The 22,231-nt window shown below is 32.0% G+C and overlaps 2 protein-coding genes across 5 annotated transcripts in view; one reads left to right on the plus strand and one right to left on the minus strand.

Moving 5' to 3' along the window:
- Pde9 (phosphodiesterase 9) overlaps positions 1–22,231 on the plus strand; it is a 191,068-nt gene that overhangs the window by 4,916 nt on the left and 163,921 nt on the right. The gene's annotated exons all lie outside the window — the stretch shown is intronic.
- Nep2 (Neprilysin 2) overlaps positions 1–22,231 on the minus strand; it is a 37,029-nt gene that overhangs the window by 4,042 nt on the left and 10,756 nt on the right. For 2 of the 4 annotated variants that reach the window (XM_012369114.2, XM_067351564.1), the window contains exons 2-7: positions 5,527–5,669; positions 2,370–2,504; positions 1,505–1,750; positions 1,043–1,254; positions 742–918; positions 3–497 (exon numbers count right to left, since the gene is read on the minus strand). In XM_012369114.2, the coding sequence (XP_012224537.1) occupies positions 3–497; positions 742–918; positions 1,043–1,254; positions 1,505–1,750; positions 2,370–2,504; positions 5,527–5,669 (1,408 nt within the window). Of the gene's footprint in view, positions 1–2; positions 498–741; positions 919–1,042; positions 1,255–1,504; positions 1,751–2,369; positions 2,505–5,526; positions 5,670–21,362; positions 21,699–22,231 lie in introns of those variants that run through there. The other 2 variants (XM_012369116.2, XM_012369115.2) reach the window with 2 other exon arrangements.

Consider the following 22,231-nt stretch of genomic DNA (forward strand, 5'->3'; position numbering starts at 1 on the left):
ACCTTCTTCAAAATCTTCGTGAACTCTTCTCTGATATCACCGACCATTTCGAGTGCGGTCTTTTTCGCGTTCTCCTTGAAATATTTTCTCACGTACATCGAGCCGACGCTAATTCCCAAACTACTAGAAACGATATCCATACATTCTTTCCATCTCGGCTCCCTCTCCGTCTTGCCGTTTAACTCCATCGTATACTTCAACTGTCTCTTCCGGATATCGTCCGTCAGATAGCTAACTGATGCGGCGGCTGCTCTCCAAAGCGCATAATTCGCCTGTACCCTCTTCGGCGTACTCGTGATCAACCGTTCGAAGTCTTTTAGATAGCTGGGCACGTTCACGATAACTATCTCGTTTCGATCTAGCTGCGCGTTCGGTGCGAGAATGGTATTGAAGTATTCCCACCATGGGATGCTAGGATACGCCGCGGACAGCTCGTCTACGGTCTTGGGGTTGTAGAGAAGAGTCACGTTGCGTCGTTTCTCATTGGGCAAAGAGATCTGCGCGCATATTTATCCGTTTAGTCAACGAATATCACGTAACATTTTTTTGATCATTGCAACACTAATTAACACATATATTGATTAATGTAGATTCATATTTTTGTAATATTTTACGTCTTAAACAAAGCATTGTAATTTGAAAACTTATTTAAATTTAATTTAAAAAGCATTTACTTTTTAAAAGTTTACGTATAAGTTAAAAAAAATTATTGACGTCAATTAATGGCGAAAGATAACTTACATTCGCGAGCTTGATTTCGAATTCAAGTGACTCCTTCAATTCAGTGCGAGCTCGGCTTGAATTGGCTCCGAGAATTACAGCAATGTCTACCATGTAGTTGTAATATGCCTGAACGATTTTCTCGTTAAAGCCTTTTGATAGATATTCACGAGAAAGACCGAGAGCTGCTTGATCAAGCTGTAAAGATAATCAATTTAATAAATTTGGCATTAATTTGGTAAAATAAATCTTCATGTTTAGTTGAAAACAAAAGCCCATAATTTGTTTCAGTAGTCTTTTTTTGTAATCGTTGTATGCTTACATCGATTAAACGTCTTGAGTTGTTCTTCAAATCCACGCTGACACCAAAGTCGATAAAGTAATCAACGGAATAGCCCAATTTGCGAAATTTGTAAACAGAATCTTTCCAAGTAAAATCGCCCTCGCTCCATCGTTCAGCATCTAAAACTGGCCAGCCGCCGAGTTTCTTCAGGTTATCCAGTAATGGCTGCAAGCCTCGTTCTTCGATAGCGGCTAAAAAAAAATAGCAGACTTGTAGCTAACAGAAAAAACTTTTCGATTTAACTATCAATTTTATGAATATTATATTATAAAATAAATTTTGTAATTATAAAATGTAAGGGATATTCGATTTGATTGAATTATTACAAGATTTTTTCCTCAATAATTTACAATTTCGCTACAGACTGTTAGATTCATTGCATTCTTCGAGGTTGGCAATTTGCGATAAGGTCATCTCGCGACTTATACAAATCATGCTTACTTTTATTCATGCAGGCCTTGTAGAAATCTTTGGCGAGCCTAAATGGCCTCGGTTCGTTTGGAGGACTCTCTTGTTCAATACTGGCCCGTAATTGTTCTGCGAGATTATCGATGATGATAGAGAACGAATTCACGCTGGTTTTGTCGTCAGGTATAATAGTCGATTCGAGGAAGCCGCCGCAGGCGAATTTGTAAAAGTCATCGCAGGGCTCCACATCACGATCCATATTCTTCAATACTTGCGAGGCTGCAGCGTGTGCGCGTTGCGCAGAGATTAGTACAACTCAATATCTCCAGGCAAAGTTGAGATTTGTTAATTTTTGCATGGCGTGATTTATAAAAAAATTTAATATTTGAAATTTATGCCAAAAGTATTAAAAGCAATATATATTTTCTGACACTTTTATAATTATTAAAAAGAGCAATTTTTGTAGGGATAAAAAGAGCTTGTATTTGCTGGTAAAATGTCCGATGATTAAAATTACACAAAATAAACATTATCGAAAAAATAAACTATCAAACATATACATATATCTTGTATAATAATTTCTACAACAAAATTCGAAAAAGAATCTTTAAATATTAATGTATTAGGTTGATCATAGAAAGTTCTTTCGAATTTTTGCCTTTTATTTTTATGGAAGAATCCGAATCAAACTTTCTGTAATCAATCCAATATGTACGCTATAAATATAAATTCAATATTGAATATATATATATTCAATTTCTTTATATACAAAATAAAGTTCTAGTTTAAATTTCTATAATTGGATATTATTAAAAAGTGAAATTATACAATATATATGTCTCAAAAAGTTCTATATATTTAGATAGGAAATTTCAGTTTTGCCACATATTTTACTCACCTGTGTAAACACATCCAGGTGTTAAACATGTATCATCGCACTCCGCACTTTTTTGAAAGACGTGAACACCTTTCGACGCTTCTGATCCGCTTAACGCTTCGGCTGTGGATGGTAGCATCTCTAGATTAACAGGATCTGTTCTCGTGCGGATGCAGGTGCGGTTGCAGGTGTGAAAAAAAATGCGTAATAGCGATAAATTAGTATATGCAAAGCATCGGGTTATATAAGCTGCGATAAAACGTAAATTGCATACATAGCAAAATTTAATAGCTAAATAATTTCTTTCTCAGGCAACTAAAAAGTATAATAACCGTGCGTGTCTACATTACTGTAATTAGGTCATCAATTCTATTCTATCTAAAAAAATATAAAATATAAAACTTCTCAAAAAAATAAAATAATGTATTTTTCAAAAAAGAAGCAAAAGAAGAAATCTTTTTGCGTTGGCAAAGTATAGTTCTGCAAAATCAACTTGTATTGCATAATAATAAATAATTTATTTAATCTATCTTCACTCTGCAACATAACTACATTTAATTATATCACATTTAAAAGGACTTAATTATTAAAAATTTATCTCCTAACTATAATAATAGACAAGAAAATTCATAGACTGGAATAATTGTATACATATCACGACTTTCTCTTGATCTAAATGTATTTGTGTAAACGCGCGTGTTGCTTCATCTATTATTACTCTCCTCGTTGGATTACGTATGTAATCATTACGTGTTCACGTGGGAAAGCGCAATGCCTACGTCAAACCACCGTACGCCAAGTACCATATATTCTGTCGGCTTTTTTTAAATATTCTCCGAAAATATCTTGGATGCGTCAGTGCGACTATGCAAATTCAATTTGCGAATCAAACTGACGCGCGACGAAAATATATTAGCAATAGGGGTGCGCACATTGTAAACTGGCGCGATTACGCGTATAACCGCTTGTTACTAGTGTAAACGGCACGCACCGCGGGTGAGAACTCGCAACACAAAGTTTGTTCACTAGAAATATCAAAGTGTGTCATTCTTTCGTTGACGTCATATGAAATTGTACTTTTCTTAAAGAATTATGATTCACTTTTTTAAGAGACACACGTCCCTATTTCAACAAAAATATCACGTTCATATTAATCACCGATTATATTAATGTGAAATTAATTTAAAAAAGCAAATATTGCAAAATTAATTTTATTTAAATTTATTTTCACAAGTAATTTGATTGCTTTTTAATAAAACAAAATTTTTTTTAATTAAGCTAATAATAATTTAAACTTTTTTATTTATAAAACTCTTTAATTAATATATTTATTTACATGTTTTTTTTACGCAGAAAATATTTTGGATATAAAATATTGATTCTCTTGCTTTTTTTAAATTAAATTTTAATTCAAACTCTTTTCTAACAAGTTTTTATTCTTTAGTTTGTATTTCATTGCTTTACATCTGATAACAAGATGAACACGTTGATAATTAAATAAAGCGGGACTGTTTTTGAAACGTCATATTCTTTCTTACACGCACGTGTTTAACGAGTCGGTGAAATACTTCGATACGAAACGCATATAAGGCGCCAACGAGGAAATAAAATTTACGATGACGGCGGTGCAATTCCGCGCCTTACTTTCGCACAGTTAAAAATTTTTACGGCGCGGACACATACCGTTACCGCGAACGGTTTTGATCGTAAATGTAATCGCCGCTTGTCGCATGGGCCGTTAAAATGCACATATCATACTTCCTCAAAGACATTGAAGAAAAACGCGATGCACAGGTTTGTGCATATCGTGTAAAATAATCTCGATGATAGGTTTAATAGCAATTAAATCAAACAATGATTAAATGTATGATTTAAGTGTTATTAAAATTTCTATTAACATTTTTGCAACATAAAGATAAGTTTAGCCTCTTTAGGATATCTTTTATTGCGCATTTTATTTTGATACAAGAACTTTATCAGGTTATAAATAAATAATTTATCGGATTATAAATAAAGTAATTTGCACTAACAAGCACAGAAAAAACTCTTGCTATTTAAATAAAATTTTAATCAGAAATTATCGTCGATAAATATTTTTGTAGATGTTTATAAATTGTTATGTTTAATTAATTATTTAACATATCGTAAGACTTTCATATTTATTGTGCAGAGTTAAAAGTAGGAATGTCTGATGAGCCGATTCATACGTTTCGTTGCAAGTTGTTTATTGCATAAGTTACTGTACAAGTTTGCGGTTGCTATCACTTCTTGTTCGTTACTAGCAATTTCGTTCCATGCATTAACAATTAATGTAATTGCTTGAGGTGAAGTAATGTCTTTGTCGCAACACGAGATGCAAATTGTCGCGTATGCATACTATATGCATGATATTTTGCATGTACAGGCTCGGATTTACAAATTACGTTGCATAAATTGAAAGGGTTAAATAATTTTTTTTTTTTTTTTTTTTTTTTTTTGAGATTATGAAGATATCAAGGAGAAAAATTAAAATTTTTTATATTTTTTCCATGATTGTACCGAAAAATGTCGCGAAGTTTTAAATGCAAAGTTTGAAAAGATAGCTTTATTCGTTCCGAGATAAACAGATCCTGCATACGAAATGTCATACGGCGATAGACTTTCGTGGACATAGATAAAGAATATAAATGCAATCTACATATGCTCCTATCTTTTTGATTATATTAGGATTACAGTTCTATTCTGCGAAATAAGAGGAACGGAATATTTTTTATTTTAATTACATTATTATTTATTATTATTGAATTATTATTTCTTTGCATTAAATCTTAGATTATTAGAGAGATGTTTAAAATCATTTAAATTCTGTTCTACATTTTCTTTTTGTACCTTCAAACTTAAGAAAGATATTGAGATGTTTTGTTTCTGGTGATTCGTCCTATGCATATCTTATTGCGTATCATTTCAAATGCGTGTAACATAATTCATATTCAGTATCTTTTATTTATAATTTCTGGAATGAAAGATTCAGGCAATTAATTCAAAGCTGCATGTATTAGGTTTTTTTTCAGCTTTAACATAAATCTTGGGGAAAGAGAAGAGTGTGAGTTTTGTTTCTTCTCAAGCAGTGCACTTGCAACGCGCGTGCACGAGCGATTCGTGTTGTACTGCAGGTCGCTATAAAAGTAAATGCTCTTACCGGTCTTGGATGTAACGTTGCATGTGTTGGCTGCCAAAATTCCAAGTGCCACCGCCAAAGCGACGCATAAAAGAAACCCGGAAACCGCTATCACCGTTAACCCGCGTTCCAAACCGGATCGCCTCTTCCACCATGTCGGATTTCTGTAAAGAAATCGTAAAATAAAAAAAACAACATAATAAAAATTGAAGTATGCATAAAAAAATACATATGGAAGTTGTTTTAAAAATATTCGTGCATAAATATTCATAATAATCTTGCTTTTTTTCTCTGCAATATTTTCTTGTGTCAAAATTCAGTTTTTACAATATTAATTTCTTTGCAACATTAAAAGATTTTTTTCGATCTATAATTTGCGACAAAATTCGAGATAGAATTGTATTTATGATTTTATGTGCTGTGAAATACAAAAAACATTTAAAAAAATCAAAATTTACATGCATATAGTTAAGTGATCTTTTGTATGTATGTATTGAAATTTTTTGAATGTTTTCTATTACATAAAATTAGAAACAGATTTCTATCTCAAATTCTGATGCAAATTGTAATCGTCAGCGAGCTTTAATAATGTAAATACTTTGCGATTTTTTTGCAAGGATAAAGAGAGAGGATTTGTTTATTACTCATGTTTTATAGACTCATTTAGCAGGCTTTTCTAAGTTTTAAATTTTAATTATGCATGCATGTATGTAATTATCTGAGCATTTTATTCCGTATCTGCAATTGCATACAAGATATTGTACCTGAATAATTTGTTTAAATAGCATGCTTTATAACACGAGTCTCCTCTAACCGGAAAATTCTCTGAGTAAAAATTCGAAGTAATCTTTATAGTAATTATTATGCTAACAACGCTTGTGCTCCGAGTTTGATCCGCTATGAAATAATCTTGATTACCTATGTATATTCTATGCATAAAATATATGCTATCAAATACTATATCGTACGCTGTATCCTACGTTTATCACAAAAAGTATGTTTTTATATGTTTAGATTATGCAAATTGCATTATTTATACAATCTAAGTTGATGAAAAATCAACAATTAGTTTTTATCATTTAATTATTGAAAATATACGTACAAAATATCACTGTTCAAGTGTGTTTTCTGTCGTTTTTAAGTGATTTCAAAATCAATTCTTCGCGTTATTACTTCGCATACACGTGCGCGAATTGCAGCCGCAGTAAAACGCCACTTTGGTCCAAAGCGCGTTGCTTTGACCATTAGCAGCATTGGAATTTATGGATCTTTTCCTACTGGAGCGGGAATTGCCGTCTTTCACGGCGGAGAATTCGCGCTGCGAGCGAAAGGCAAAACCGCAGTCGGAGTTTTATACGTCCCAGACGTATTTCTGCGTTTTATTTTTACGGTCATCTCGCGAGATCGCGATGCATTAAGTTCCTCGCATAACGCAGATTGAAGTCGAGTGAATGCAAAAGTTTTCATTTACTCATTATATTCTGTCAATTTTCAAGATTGTCGTAGTACCTAGACAATGCGAGACAATTTTCATTAGCAAGACTAGTGCTATTATATTCATGTATCATTACATACATTTTTCTCCATTTTTATAGAGACAGCTTTGATAAATTAACTTCAGATTTTCCTATTTTTTTTGTGACATGGCAATGAGATAAATTGCGCAGTATCGTCAGTGACGTAATATTTGTGCATTTAAACTGACTAGTACTTAATCATCAATTTTATATTTTATTACTGTTTACATAATTTTTATCTTTATTACACAGTTACATTATATTGCTTTGCTGCGCGTCTATTTTATCGTAATATCTCAAATTATTAATTTTTTATAAATTATAATTTTAATCAATAGTAAAAAAAAGTTATTAGTTTTATCTAGAAAGAGTAATAATGATTTTTCTCCATTTTGTGCAAAAATGGGGCAAATTAATAAAATTAGTTTATGTAGAATCCAATGTTTGTCCTCTGACGATGATATTAATAATGAGAAAACGCGATTATCAACTGCACTTGTACTGGATATGCAGTCGTTGCGGGATTTTATCGTATGTATTAGCCCCATAACGAATGTGCGATGACCCCTTGTGCGCGCGTAAATGCATCGAGTGCAGGTACTTAGGCTGATGGAGAGCGTATAATAGAACTCATAGCGTGCGCAATGCAACGAGTGTATTGACCTCATCGAGACGCAAAGCGACACGCCGAGACATCCTCTATCGTGTAATATCGGAGTCAATGCCGCATAATCGTCTAAATGTGTAGCCTTGACCTTAAGAATACGAATAAATTTGATACGGAATTACATTACGTATAATAGATAAACAACTATCAGCGAGAAAAAATAAAGCTTTGAGATTGCACAAACATTTCTTTCGCATGCTGCACTTTTTTTAGAAAAAAATATAAAGAAATTATTGCACTGAAATAAAAAGAATTGTATTTTACATTAGAAAATTTTATAAATTTATCCTGTATTTTTGCACAAGTAGGGAAAAATGATTTAAAAAGCTTATTTAAATTGGTATCGTTATGAAAGAATGCAAAAAGACTGAGGAAGTTTTTTGTCATTTGATTGATTGTTCAATCGTTTATTCGAGACATTACACATTTCTGCTGATTATCAATGGAATAAATTGCAGACTCTATAATCTTTCAAATATCATGCGCATCAAAATATTAACGATACGCGGTAAAAGGCCGTGGAAAAGAGACAAATTATGATTATCTTTCGATTTTGCGGTATTTACCTCCGGGCGATTGGCGAGAGATTGCGGTTCGTATTCCATATTTGTCGCGCCACTAACCAAGCAATCAAGCCAAATCGCAATAGATTGATCGACGAGGCGACTACTAGTACGAAATTAACGTACATAGGAGATCAATATCTGTATATGAGCTATTAGCAAAATCTGCGTTGTAAAACATTGTAGTTTATCGCGCATCGAGTAAAGACTCATGCGATTCAACGTACATAACATATTTAATAATAATAATTGTTATTAAGAAAGCAACATAAATTTCTTTGCATTCTTTTGTTATAACAATACCGATTTAATTTAACTATCATGGAATATATAGTAATATCATAATTTTCTTTATTTTGTACAATATACAGAGTAGATTTATGCAATTATTTAATATAAAATTTAATTTTTTTACTTTAATGTAATAGCTTCTTTATACTTTTTTTCTAAAAAAAATTTGATGTCGATATATGTTACATATATTTGGTTTTACAATGCGATATATATATATTTTTTTAAATTAATTAATATTAAATATTAAATTGCTTGATATTTCGATAAACTTATTTCATATTTTCTTAAATTTATAAATTAAAACTTACTAATTGCAAGTTGATGACTCTGATTTCGACAATCTCGAGATAAAAGTGATAATTCCAAAGTAAAATATGGAAGATATTATGATATGAGATATAATTATTTCTCCAGACATGTCGGCACGTGCATTTTTGTAAATGAGACCACCTGACGAAATGGTCAAACGTGTGAATAAACACGCTTTTAGCAATCTTGTGATAAATTTTGACGCATTGGTATGCACGCATCTTCAAATTGTTGATTTCTAAAATTATATAAATTTGCATTCGTATAAAAAAATATCTTTAATAAGAATTTATTTTTTAAAAATATTTATAGACTAAACCTTTTTTCTAAAATACATAAATTAGTTTTTTTGTAAAATTTATTTTGCCACTGCTTCTATAATTATAATATTATCAACTGTTCGTATTTTCTTAAAGATAAAAATTTAAAACAAAGTTGCTCTCTCCATAATGACTGACTCCATTTCTAAGTCTCTTGTTTAATAATTAATGCTAAACGCCTTTCGCCTTTAAAACATCGATTCGCGTGATATAGATGTTCGATCGAATCATCCCGTTGCCCTCCATCGAGTGCGCTCTCGCGGATACGCGTTCACTGTTGCACGTGGCAGCGCGATGCCGTGTCGGCGGAGCGTAACGCGACCGCGAAACTATGCCGCGAGGGCCGGCAAAAAGGCAAAAGGCGAGTTATAATGAAGAGACGCATGAGCAAGCGAAACGCGTCGCCTCCTTCACGTGCCACGACCTGGCGCCTCTTAATCGTCTTCTTGACCCTGTTCCCTCCATACATTAGAATGTAGTACTTTCACATTATGTATACGTACAACATTAACATGTTACGTTATGTTAACGCATTACTCTTGTCAAAGGTATCGTGCTTGAAGCATCTGGAAAGGAAGTGAATAGCAGACAATATATTTTTTTTTTAGAAATGAGGACACAATACTGCTAACATTGCTTGATATTAGTTAATGATCGGATTAACGGTTAACATCTTTTAATCATTATTTCATCAACCATCTATCCTTTTTTGATAAGTTCTAATTTTCTTTTCGAAAAATCTGGTAATGCTATTTTACAATCGTAATTATTTTAATTAGTGTCGATAAAAAATTAGATAAAAATATATGAAATGTACATGTATATTTATGTATATATGTACATAACTTTACTTGCGCAGTCAAGTTATGCTTATAGAGAATTATATACGGTTGTAATTAATTCAAACCTCTTGATTAGTTAAATTGTTTTTATCAATTTTATCAGAACTTTGTTATCAAAACTTCTAATTTCTTTCGTTGAAGTTTTGTGAGTAAATAAGAAGATGAAAGAAATGTAAATTTTCTTAGTTATCTTTAATTGCGCGTTGAGAAAAACTGATAAAGCCTATCAAAGATTTATCACATAGCGCCGGTAATTCTTTCGTAATTTACACATTCAGCTCCTATGATCATTATCTCAATTAGTTACGTATGATATTTTCAAGAATGTGGCCTTGCTATCTTTATGACTTGTTTTGAACCGCTTGCCGCACTATGCTAGTTCGTTGATCTAGCCACGTGTTCGTTGTCTCCTTAGCTTCGTTCATAGTCGTGACGACTTGCACGACTCGTGGGTAGCGTTCTGATGATAGTACATTTTCCAATTCTCATAAATTACAGAATAGCACATTGTTGCCGGAGTATTATAATGCTCGCGATAATCAATCCCCTGTCAGAGTCGCTCGTTAGATACTCCGCGCGTAACCTTCTTATGCGCGTTAGAAAACGTAGCAGACACGTTATGTTTTGCAAGAAAACTTTTTTTTACACAAGTATAATATACATAAATAAAAAACAATAAATAAAAATAAAACAGTTTTACATATACTTATATGTATATCTTTTTCGTATAAGTTTAAAAATGCGTTTCTTCAGTACTGTTCGTGTATATATATTTTTTAAATTGATTATATATCAAATTGGTATAAGATTTTAGAAAACAAAAAATTTAGAAAAATTGCACGTTTGATGTAAAATATTTGTGCATTACCTTTGACCTGAAATGTCGGGAAAACGAGAAGCATCGATGATTTCGTGCCTGTGCAAATTTTTTTAACGGGATAGCAAGATGAGCGCTGCACTTTTGACGGGTGACAAGTGTACGTCGTTTATGAGCTTGCGCGTGTTTTCGATATTCCCGTTGTACGACAAGGAGGTCGACCAGGGGTCCCACTTTGAGTGGGCGCGGGACAACACGATGATAACCATGACGATGATGGCGATATAACGGCAAATTTTCGCTTATGAGAAGGTCGCGCGGGAATTCAAGTCGCGACGTAAACGCGGACCTTCTGTCCGCAATTTTGTACTCAATTATCGAATTATGACAGTTGGCGTGCAGATTAGCGTGACTCTTTCGCCTTTCAACCGACCTCTGCGATTCGCGACTTGCGTAAACGGCAAGGTGGAAGAGGAAGACCTCCTTCGAGTCCGTGAAATTAATTCCGATTTTCTCCGAGTTGCTGACGAGACGAGTGTATGCAATGGACAGTCTCTCCTGGAATATCAATCTAGTAGCGCCTAGCATATTTTGTGTTACGAATAAATTTTGAAAGTTGCGAGATTTATTTCGGTACGTCTTACGAAACTTACAACACACGGTAACCGTTACGTCAGTGTGTGTGTTTCGAAAATTAGCAATTTTATATATAATCTGTGTTGTAACATGTTTTAAACAATCAATATACGAGCGAAAAGGAACAAAAGAATCACAGCAGATTATATATTAAATCTATAAATCTTGTATATTGCAAAATTAATTAGAAACAATGTTTCGTTCTCTCAGATCATTTTCAGTGTGATTTAACAAGTTATCTAACCAAACATATATCTGGCATATTAAAATAATATCGAATAAATTGCAGTCACAATTAAGCTCAAAAGCAATGCTCTCAAGTGTAATAGTCTAATAATAACATTTTCTAACAATATACATAATTACTCTATAATCTTATCGTTGAAAATTGTCGCGCAAGGTCATTCTCTACTCTTGAGCCTGATCGTCCAATCCTAGGAAGTTGTTAAAATCTTTACAATTGTCAAGCGTGCAATGTTCTCTCAAAATCAATTAAAATAAAAAATTGAGTATTTTGCCAAACTTTTTCTAGGCTTATATCAAGCCAAGAGAAGCGCACGCAAAGAAGTAAAGCTGTCGAACTACGATAGTTGATATCTTTTTTCATAAATTTCAGAAAAATTTGTTGTATTACATGGTTCGTATATAAAAATTTGGGTTATCAATTTTATAAACTATGGGGTTACGTAACTGTATGTTTGTAATTCTGGGTATCACTCAGTCAGCAATTTTTATGTGAGTCGATTGTTTGGCAACTTTTGCAAAAAGAGGACATATAAATTACTTTTCACATTAAAATCAATTTAATCAAAGTTACAAGTCAATAAAAATCTGGGGAACGTCTATTATACGTTCATAAAGACCTAAATTTCTTTATCAAACTTTCGTTGAAATTTCGTAAAGACGTAAAAAGGCCAAAGATACGTAAATATATTCTACCAGCTATCGTTATGCATACAGATAATATATATACGTCGAGGAAAGTAGATAAAGTCGTTACATGGCGCTGATTCCTTTTCCTATATATACTCTTCTTACTTTGTTGTCCAGATAATGCGTAACAAATGTTCGTGAACCTAGCATATCATTTTCCAGCAGATCAAAAATAAAAGAGAGTTCTTGTCGCATGCAGTCGAGTTCTATAGTTCCTTATAGTTTTTAGTAATAGTTCTGGTGATTTTATCCAAAAAAACACCAATCGAAAAAATGATCTGCTAACTTCCCGTAGCAGATCATTTTCTAGCAGATCAAAAATAAAAGAGAGTTCTTGTCGCATGCAGTCGAGTTCTATAGTTCCTGATAGTTTTTAAAGATAGTTCTGGTGATTTTATAAAAAAAAACACCGATCGAAAAAAATGATCTGCTACGGAAAGTTAGCAGATAAAAAATAGAGGACACTGAACATATATGTGATATGCTGGCCGTATATTGATAGTTCTGTTGATAATTAAAGAGTTTTCGTGTAGTTCTGAGCCAGTACATTGCTTTTCCAAAGAGTTCTGACGACTAAAATAATTAGAAAATTTTTTAACAATTATTTTACCCGAAAAACACGCATTTTTGTACATATATATGATATGCTGGCCGCATATTGATAGTTCTGCTAAAAATTAGACAGTTCTCTTCTAGTTCTGGGCGAGTACATTGCTTTTCCAAAAAGTTCTGACGACTAAAATAATTAGAAAATTTTTTAAACAATTATTTTACCCGAAAAACACGCATTTTTGAGTATATGTGTGATATGCTGGCCGTATATTAATAGTTCTGTTAATAATTAAAGAGTTTTCGTGTAGTTCTGGGCAAGTACATTGCTTTTCCAAAGAGTTCTGACGACTAAAATAATTAGAAAATTTTTTAAACAATTAATTTACCCGAAAAACGCGCATTTTTGAGCATATGTGTGATATGCTGGCCGCATATTGATAGTTCTGCTAAAAATTAGACAGTTCTCTTCTAGTTCTGGGCGAGTACATTGCTTTTCCAAAGAGTTCTGACGACTAAAATAATTAGAAAATTTTTTAAACAATTATTTTACCCGAAAAACACGCATTTTTGAGTATATGTGTGATATGCTGGCCGTATATTGATAGTTCTGTTAATAATTAAAGAGTTTTCGTGCAGTTCTGGGCAAGTACATTGCTTTTCCAAAGAGTTCTGACGACTAAAATAATTAGAAAATTTTTTAAACAATTAATTTACCCGAAAAACGCGCATTTTTGAGCATATGTGTGATATGCTGGCCGCATATTGATAGTTCTGCTAAAAATTAGACAGTTCTCTTCTAGTTCTGGGCGAGTACATTGCTTTTCCAAAGAGTTCTGACGATTAAAATAATTAGAAAATTTTTTAAACAATTAATTTACCCGAAAAACACGCATTTTTGAGTATATGTGTGATATGCTGGCCGTATATTAATAGTTCTGTTAATAATTAAAGAGTTTTCGTGTAGTTCTGGGCAAGTACATTGCTTTTTCCAAAGAGTTTTGACGACTAAAATAATTAGAAAATTTTTTTAAACAATTAATTCTACCCGAAAAACGCGCATTTTTGAGCATATGTGCGATATGTGCTGGCCGCATATTGATAGTTCTGCTAAAAATTAGACAGTTCTCTTCTAGTTCTGGGCGAGTACATTGCTTTTCCAAAGAGTTCTGACGACTAAAATAATTAGAAAATTTTTTAAACAATTATTTTACCCGAAAAACACGCATTTTTGAGTATATGTGTGATATGCTGGCCGTATATTGATAGTTCTGTTAATAATTAAAGAGTTTTCGTGCAGTTCTGGGCAAGTACATTGCTTTTCCAAAGAGTTCTGACGACTAAAATAATTAGAAAATTTTTTAAACAATTAATTTACCCGAAAAACGCGCATTTTTGAGCATATGTGTGATATGCTGGCCGCATATTGATAGTTCTGCTAAAAATTAGACAGTTCTCTTCTAGTTCTGGGCGAGTACATTGCTTTTCCAAAGAGTTCTGACGATTAAAATAATTAGAAAATTTTTTAAACAATTAATTTACCCGAAAAACACGCATTTTTGAGTATATGTGTGATATGCTGGCCGTATATTAATAGTTCTGTTAATAATTAAAGAGTTTTCGTGTAGTTCTGGGCAAGTACATTGCTTTTCCAAAGAGTTCCGACGACTAAAATAATTAGAAAATTTTTTAAACAATTAATTTACCCGAAAAACGCGCATTTTTGAGCATATGTGTGATATGCTGGCCGCATATTGATAGTTCTGCTAAAAATTAGACAGTTCTCTTCTAGTTCTTAGAACTACACGAAAACTCTTTAATTATTAACAGAACTATCAATATACGGCCAGCATATCACACATATGCTCAAAAATGCGTGTTTTTCGGGTAAATTAATTGTTTAAAAAATTTTCTAATTATTTTAGTCGTCAGAACTCTTTGGAAAAGCAATGTACTTGCCCAGAACTGCACGAAAACTCTTTAATTATTAACAGAACTATCAATATACGGCCAGCATATCACACATATACTCAAAAATGCGTGTTTTTCGGGTAAAATAATTGTTTAAAAAATTTTCTAATTATTTTAGTCGTCAGAACTCTTTGGAAAAGCAATGTACTCGCCCAGAACTAGAAGAGAACTGTCTAATTTTTAGCAGAACTATCAATATGCGGCCAGCATATCACACATATGCTCAAAAATGCGCGTTTTTCGGGTAAATTAATTGTTTAAAAAATTTTCTAATTATTTTAGTCGTCAGAACTCTTTGGAAAAGCAATGTACTCGCCCAGAACTAGAAGAAAACTGTCTAATTTTTAGCAGAACTATCAATATGCGGCCAGCATATCACACATATTCTCAAAAATGCGTGTTTTTCGGGTAAAATAATTGTTTAAAAAATTTTCTAATTATTTTAGTCGTCAGAACTCTTTGAAAAAGCAATGTACTCGCCCAGAACTACACGAAAATTCTTTAATTATTAACAGAACTATCAATATACGGCCAGCATATCACACATATACTCAAAAATGCGTGTTTTTCGGGTAAAATAATTGTTTAAAAAATTTTCTAATTATTTTAGTCGTCAGAACTTTTTGGAAAAGCAATGTACTCGCCCAGAACTAGAAGAGAACTGTCTAATTTTTAGCAGAACTATCAATATGCGGCCAGCATATCACATATATGTACAAAAATGCGTGTTTTTCGGGTAAAATAATTGTTAAAAAATTTTCTAATTATTTTAGTCGTCAGAACTCTTTGGAAAAGCAATGTACTGGCTCAGAACTACACGAAAACTCTTTAATTATCAACAGAACTATCAATATACGGCCAGCATATCACATATATGTTCAGTGTCCTCTATTTTTTATCTGCTAACTTTCCGTAGCAGATCATTTTTTTCGATCGGTGTTTTTTTTTATAAAATCACCAGAACTATCATTAAAAACTATCAGGAACTATAGAACTCGACTGCATGCGACAAGAACTCTCTTTTATTTTTGATCTGCTAGAAAATGATCTGCTACGGGAAGTTAGCAGATCATTTTTTCGATTGGTGTTTTTTTGGATAAAATCACCAGAACTATTACTAAAAACTATAAGGAACTATAGAACTCGACTGCATGCGACAAGAACTCTCTTTTATTTTTGATCTGCTGGAAAATGATATGCTAGGTTCACGAACATGCGTAACAAGCGATAAATGATTGAAATGACGACTCAAATGAGATATCAACTTTGAAATTATTGTATCAGAAACAATATTTGTATTTTTGTGTCTTTAAACATACTGTTTATGTATCTTTTTGCCAATTATATCACATGCTATTATTTTTATAATTTATATGTGACATGTTAGATATTTATATTAACTGATAAAGTATATTGCACAAAATCAATTTTATCATTAAAGACATAGCTATTTATATAATATTAATACAATTTTCAGTCACCTAAAAAATGAATTTAATATTTTAAAACGCTAAATAAATTTAATATAGTATTAATATATTAAAAAATTTATTAGCAGAAATGGAAGTTTTGAAAAAGTATTTTATAGTTTTATATATAAAATTGATCTTTATTTATCCAACGCTTTTATAAAACTTCGTATTTTATATTTATATAAATTCAGAAAATACAATTTAATTGAAGTTTATTAATTCCGATTATAAATCTTTTAAAGAAATCCGTTAATATTTTCTAATAAATTCATTTGTGCATATCGTGATACATGTAATAACATCAAACAGTTATAACAATTTAACATTCTCGCGTGATAAGTATATGCAATAAAATTCTAGACGTATCAGATTTCCCTTTTCTCTTCCGCTAGCAACGATATAACGGATGCACACAGGAAAAACACCGTTCTTTTTTTGCTTTGCGAAATAATTAATGCAAGCATAACAAATGTAAAGATAACAACGTTAGAGAACTCGCTCGTGTCCAACTAGCGAATGCTATAGCAACCCCAGTAATGAAAATATTATGTGGAATATAAGCAGAACCATGAACAATACTATCATCGCATTATTCGATGCGTACTAGGCTCTTGTATTAATCACATCAGTTATAGATAATTTTTCCCACACATGAGCGGCATTTGTATAATAAATTCTAGTATTATTATTGCTTGATTCGATTTCAATTATATAAGACAGAGTAAGATCGAGGTAATATTGGAAGGAGTGGGAAGCGAGATCGCGATTGTGCAACTAATGCTAATTGTAAGTAATACAAGGCTGCTTGTTGGCAAGAATTGTTTAGAAGTTGGTCTTTGGTTTATCGCTCCGTGACACGTGCGAGACAAAGACATCACGTGTACGAAATTGATTTCTCTTATTTAGAATAATGTCAATAAATTCAACTGTTTTTTTAGAAGGATATCATAATTGGTAAATCATTAGAAAATTTATTCTTTTAATTTTATTTTCGCGTATATAATTTTTACACTGATCCTTTAAAATCTATAAAACGCGTTTTAAATGCGAGACGCATCGTAGAGTTTACACTTTCGTAAAATCGTTGGTTTACTTAAATTGAATGGGACTGCGCTCGTTGCACGAATTTTATACTGCACAAATGTATATATACTGTATTGCTACGACGTAGCTGTCGTAACACCCCAACAACTCGGGTCAAGCGTTTGTAAACTTGCACCATGAACCATAAATGCTTTCAACGCTTAGCGTACCTCACCCGAGACTTTCACCCAGCGCGTGTACCGATCGTTCGAGCGAGCTTGGGAAGTTCGATACAATTCACCACTACGCGCGTTTACCACACGTGTGTTTTACTACACGACACATGACCTCGTGTCGGCTCTCAGCATACCGAATTACTTCCGTATAGAAAAATTTCTATTCAACGCGCGGCAAAGCCTGAAATTCTTTTACCTACATTGTGATCCTACTTTCTTTCCACATTTTTTCTTCTTTTTAACATCTTGATACATTTGCAATTAATAAGACGATAAGTTTTATGAATTACTATTTTGTGGTAATATTCTTATTGTTTATTTTATTTTGCGTTTTAATGCGACTATCTTTGTTCAGAAACTTATCTGTGCAATAAATGAAGCACATTTTATCTCTTGATAAAAGATTACTATTATTTATTACAGATTATTACTATTATCTATCTACAGATTATTATTATCAAAATAATTTATAGATAGTGGGGATTAAACAAAATTTTCAGTTCTTATACATTTGTTGACCAAGTATCTTTGTATCTTTCTTTAATTTTCGATGCACTCAGCAGATTTATTTGCAAATTATTTTGTTAATATTACAGCGTATCATGATGTATGCATTATTTATACACATACAGTTTTAGAAACCTTTATAAAATTTAACATTATCAATACAGTCTATAATAATACATTTTTCTCAGCAACTTGTTGAGGAAAAACGTTAAAAGAAATTGTATATCGACAGTAAAACTATAATTGTAGATTCGTATTAGTTTTAAGAGTTTCAAGACTTTTCTCATTTGCAATATACAAAATTATTATTGCTTATAAATTATATTTTATTCTAAAATATTCTAATTTTTTTGCAGCGTAAAATAATGAATGGACTATAAATATAATACAATTCGAAATCATGAATGCTGTTAGACAATTAAATAGTGTTAAGTATCGTTAAAGAGCGCTCAAGAGCGCGCTTCCTGTAGATTGTTATCGTAAATTATTACAATGCTAGAGGAATAATGTAACATAATGACATTTGATATATCATTTAATCTTATAATATATTTATCGTGTCGCATTTGACGACTGTAATATCAAATATAAATTTATGCGCATTATACATGCAGATGGTGATTTCGCATAAATCACACAAAAATTTTTATCTTCGCAAATCATAATTGACGTTGCACAATTTGAATTTTACGCCTCACGATGAATCTTCGTATCTTTTTACAAGATGCAATTTCTTTCAAAAGCAATTCTTCTTTTCAAATAAGTTGCTGAGAGAAACGTTTTATGGACATTAATGATATATGTATTCCTTACGCAAGCGGAAGGGCAAGGTCGACAAGCAATATGCAATTATATGAATATTTAATAGAAATCTTTTCAAGTGATTTCAACATTCCTTTTTTTTGTTCCTACACAAGCGCAATGGTCGGCCGACTCACGGCGTAACATCAACGCCTGGTAACGTTTTATCACCGGCTGTTACTGCGTGCATCGAAATCGCGAGATTTCTCGTTGTGTTAAAACGCTCCCATAAGCCCCATATAAGTCATAAAATGCTCCATATAAGTCGATTATTATTGTCGCGGTAAACGATAAACGTTACAATAAACATGCTCGAGATTCGACGAGTGTCAGTTTATTATAAATACAACACTTGATGAATATCAAAAGAACTTTATTCCAACTAGATGGTTAAAATAATTGTTATTTACTTGCATATTAATTTTAGAGTTATATTTATGATTATGAGAATGTAATATTCACAAAATGTGAATTACATTGTTTGAAACATTATCACATCATAACGAACGATCAAAGTTTGATTTAAAAGCAGTAACTTTTTATGAAATATTGAATCAAGTTTATAATATAATATATTATAAATGAAAAGATAAGAATCTTAAAAATTAAGTATGAAAGCAAATTATGATAGTAGATATAATATGCAAATATTTTTATCTGCAAATCAAAATAACGTCATACATAAATTTGAGAAATGACAGATCTTATTTCAGTGTCACAACCACATTGTAAAGTTTGCTTATCATAATCACAAGACAATATCTTACATAATTATCATAATATGCGAGCAACTCGAAAACAAAAAAAATATGATACACAAGTAATTATATATAATAATACCTTCTTCTTCATCGAATAAGATGGTGTAGCAATTGTTGAAAAATTAGCAATGGTTTATATTTTCATTGCACATTTAACGAAATGTGATTCTCTCCAATTCTTCTTTATGTCAAATTACAGTTTGTGCATTAAACAAGTAAAATTTGGAATCAATGGTTACATTTAGCGTGAAACTTAGCAAAAACTGTGAGTGCTTATATATATGACATTTCTTTTTTTAATAAATATTGATATTGTATACTTTTGATGTATAAAGTTTAGTATATTTAAATTTTCAACAATCTTAATAATTATTAGTACTTTAGTATCTTAATTTTATTTTATTAAATAAAAAATTGGATGATGATATAGAAAACGATAAGAACCAAAAGCGCGGTTGTCAAAGCATAAAATCCATAAACTATTATTAATTAAGATATAAAGATATAGGATAAGGAAAAACTTTTCTTTTTTATCTTTTCTTAAGCTGAAAAGGGTCCGAAATTGTGGCTAAATGTTCTTTATATTGTAATTAATAATAGTTCATAGTTCTTGCATTCCGATAACCACGCTTTTGGTTCTCATTGTCTTTCATATCATTATTTATCTTTGAAAAACAGTGCTTAACGATATTAAAAATTTTTATTTAATAAAGAATACAATAAACTAAAATTTATTTTATTAAATTAGGAATTATCAAATATTATTGATATAACATCTAGTATTATAGAAGAATGAAACTCTAAAGATATCTCTGAATTTTGACTAATAATAATCGCTATTCGTTATCGGACTTAAAAATACTTTTAACTCTTCTGCTCTTTCATTCTGATTGATCTCATCACGTTTCACCGGACGACCAGTTTTTAAAAAGATTACATAAGTTGGGAATGTATAGTCCAGAGTGAAAATAAAACTTGGCTAACATAATAAAAAAAGGGGGAAAAGGGAACATAGAAAAAATATTCCGATACGAGTCAGCAGTTTGCGATCATTGAACATATGTCTTTTTAATATAAATGTAAAAGTTTTTCATGTATAAATGAAAGTTGAAAAGATATTAGAAAGTTATCTTTTTGTATTGAGTGTATAAAATAAAGTTTACTCTTTAAATAAAATGAAAAATAAGATTTTCTTCTTGCATCTCAAAATTATAGAGCATACATGCAAAATATCTGTAAGCTTTTGCAATTATCAACTACTGTTGCTCAATGCAATACTATTTAAATTTTGTACTTATTTCAAAACGAAATAAAATGCTATCAATATAAATTACAAAACATGGAAGTAAATAATAAAAAGTATATTTTTGTAAAGGCCGTTAGTATCATCGACTTCCAAAGACGATTTCTTACTTCTGTAAAAAGTAGCACTCATTATTTTCTGCATTCACTTCTAATACAAGGTCAATATTAAAATATTGCATCGCACTGCTGCAGTCGCGAAAATTGCATCATACTTATTAGTCAGTAAATTCCAGAGAGATTGAACTTGGGGTGAGAAAAATGACTCGAGAAATACCACAATCGCAAATACTCGTATAATGGACTTGCTTCCGATATAACGATTACGACAACTTACTTGATAACAGTTTGCTTCATGCTGTTGGTCATCGCGACTAGATTAGTATTCTTTTATGTTCTGCTTTGTGTCTTTTTTCTCGATTCTCCCGAGCACATAATCTCACTAATCACATGCACACACTTTCGTCCTTTGTTTTTTCCTGGTCTATAGCTTTTAATTCAGCCAAAAGGCCCGCGCAGTTCCCATCAACATTAAAAGTTTTTTGTGATTTTTTATTTTTGTTTGATTCTTTTCAAAGAAAATTAGAGGATGAAAGGAAAGGATCTCGCTGCTTTCCTGCAACACCCGAATACCAATCACTTTGGACTGTTAGCGCGGTACTGAAGGAGTGCGTGCGCTTCTACTCGTATTTAAACGTTCTCCCCCTCCCTTTCGTCCTCCCTCTCGTTCCCTCTCTCTCTTTCTTTCTTCTTCTTTCTCTTTCTCGCGCGCGCGCGAGTTCCTGTGGCGTGTAATATTTTTCCCGATTCGGACAAACTTCCACGAAAACAAACTTCCGAGTCTTGCAACGAAACGATTGAGCGTTTCTATTGTTTCGCGCAGCGTTAGGGAAGAAAATAATATAATTTTGAGTAAAGCGCGCAGTATTCTTTGTAGTCTTAAAATTTTAATAGCGTGAATTTACATCTAAAGAAATTTTTATGGTTAAGCTGTGAAACCTTTTCGGGAAAATCGATTTAAACCAGAAACTTCTTCGACAATGAACTTAAACTCTGAGTACGCAGCATATCCGCGAACTCAGTGCACCGATTTGAATAGCAAGGAGATACTTCCTTATTACTGCGCTCGGTGATTTCGATTTATGGATTTAGCCAAAGAAACGTTACGGCGAAGCTGACGCATGTCCGTCCGATAAGGGAATAATT

The sequence above is a fragment of the Linepithema humile genome, chromosome 3 (assembly GCF_040581485.1).
Source record: "Linepithema humile isolate Giens D197 chromosome 3, Lhum_UNIL_v1.0, whole genome shotgun sequence".
Classification (NCBI taxonomy): Eukaryota; Metazoa; Arthropoda; class Insecta; order Hymenoptera; family Formicidae; genus Linepithema; species Linepithema humile.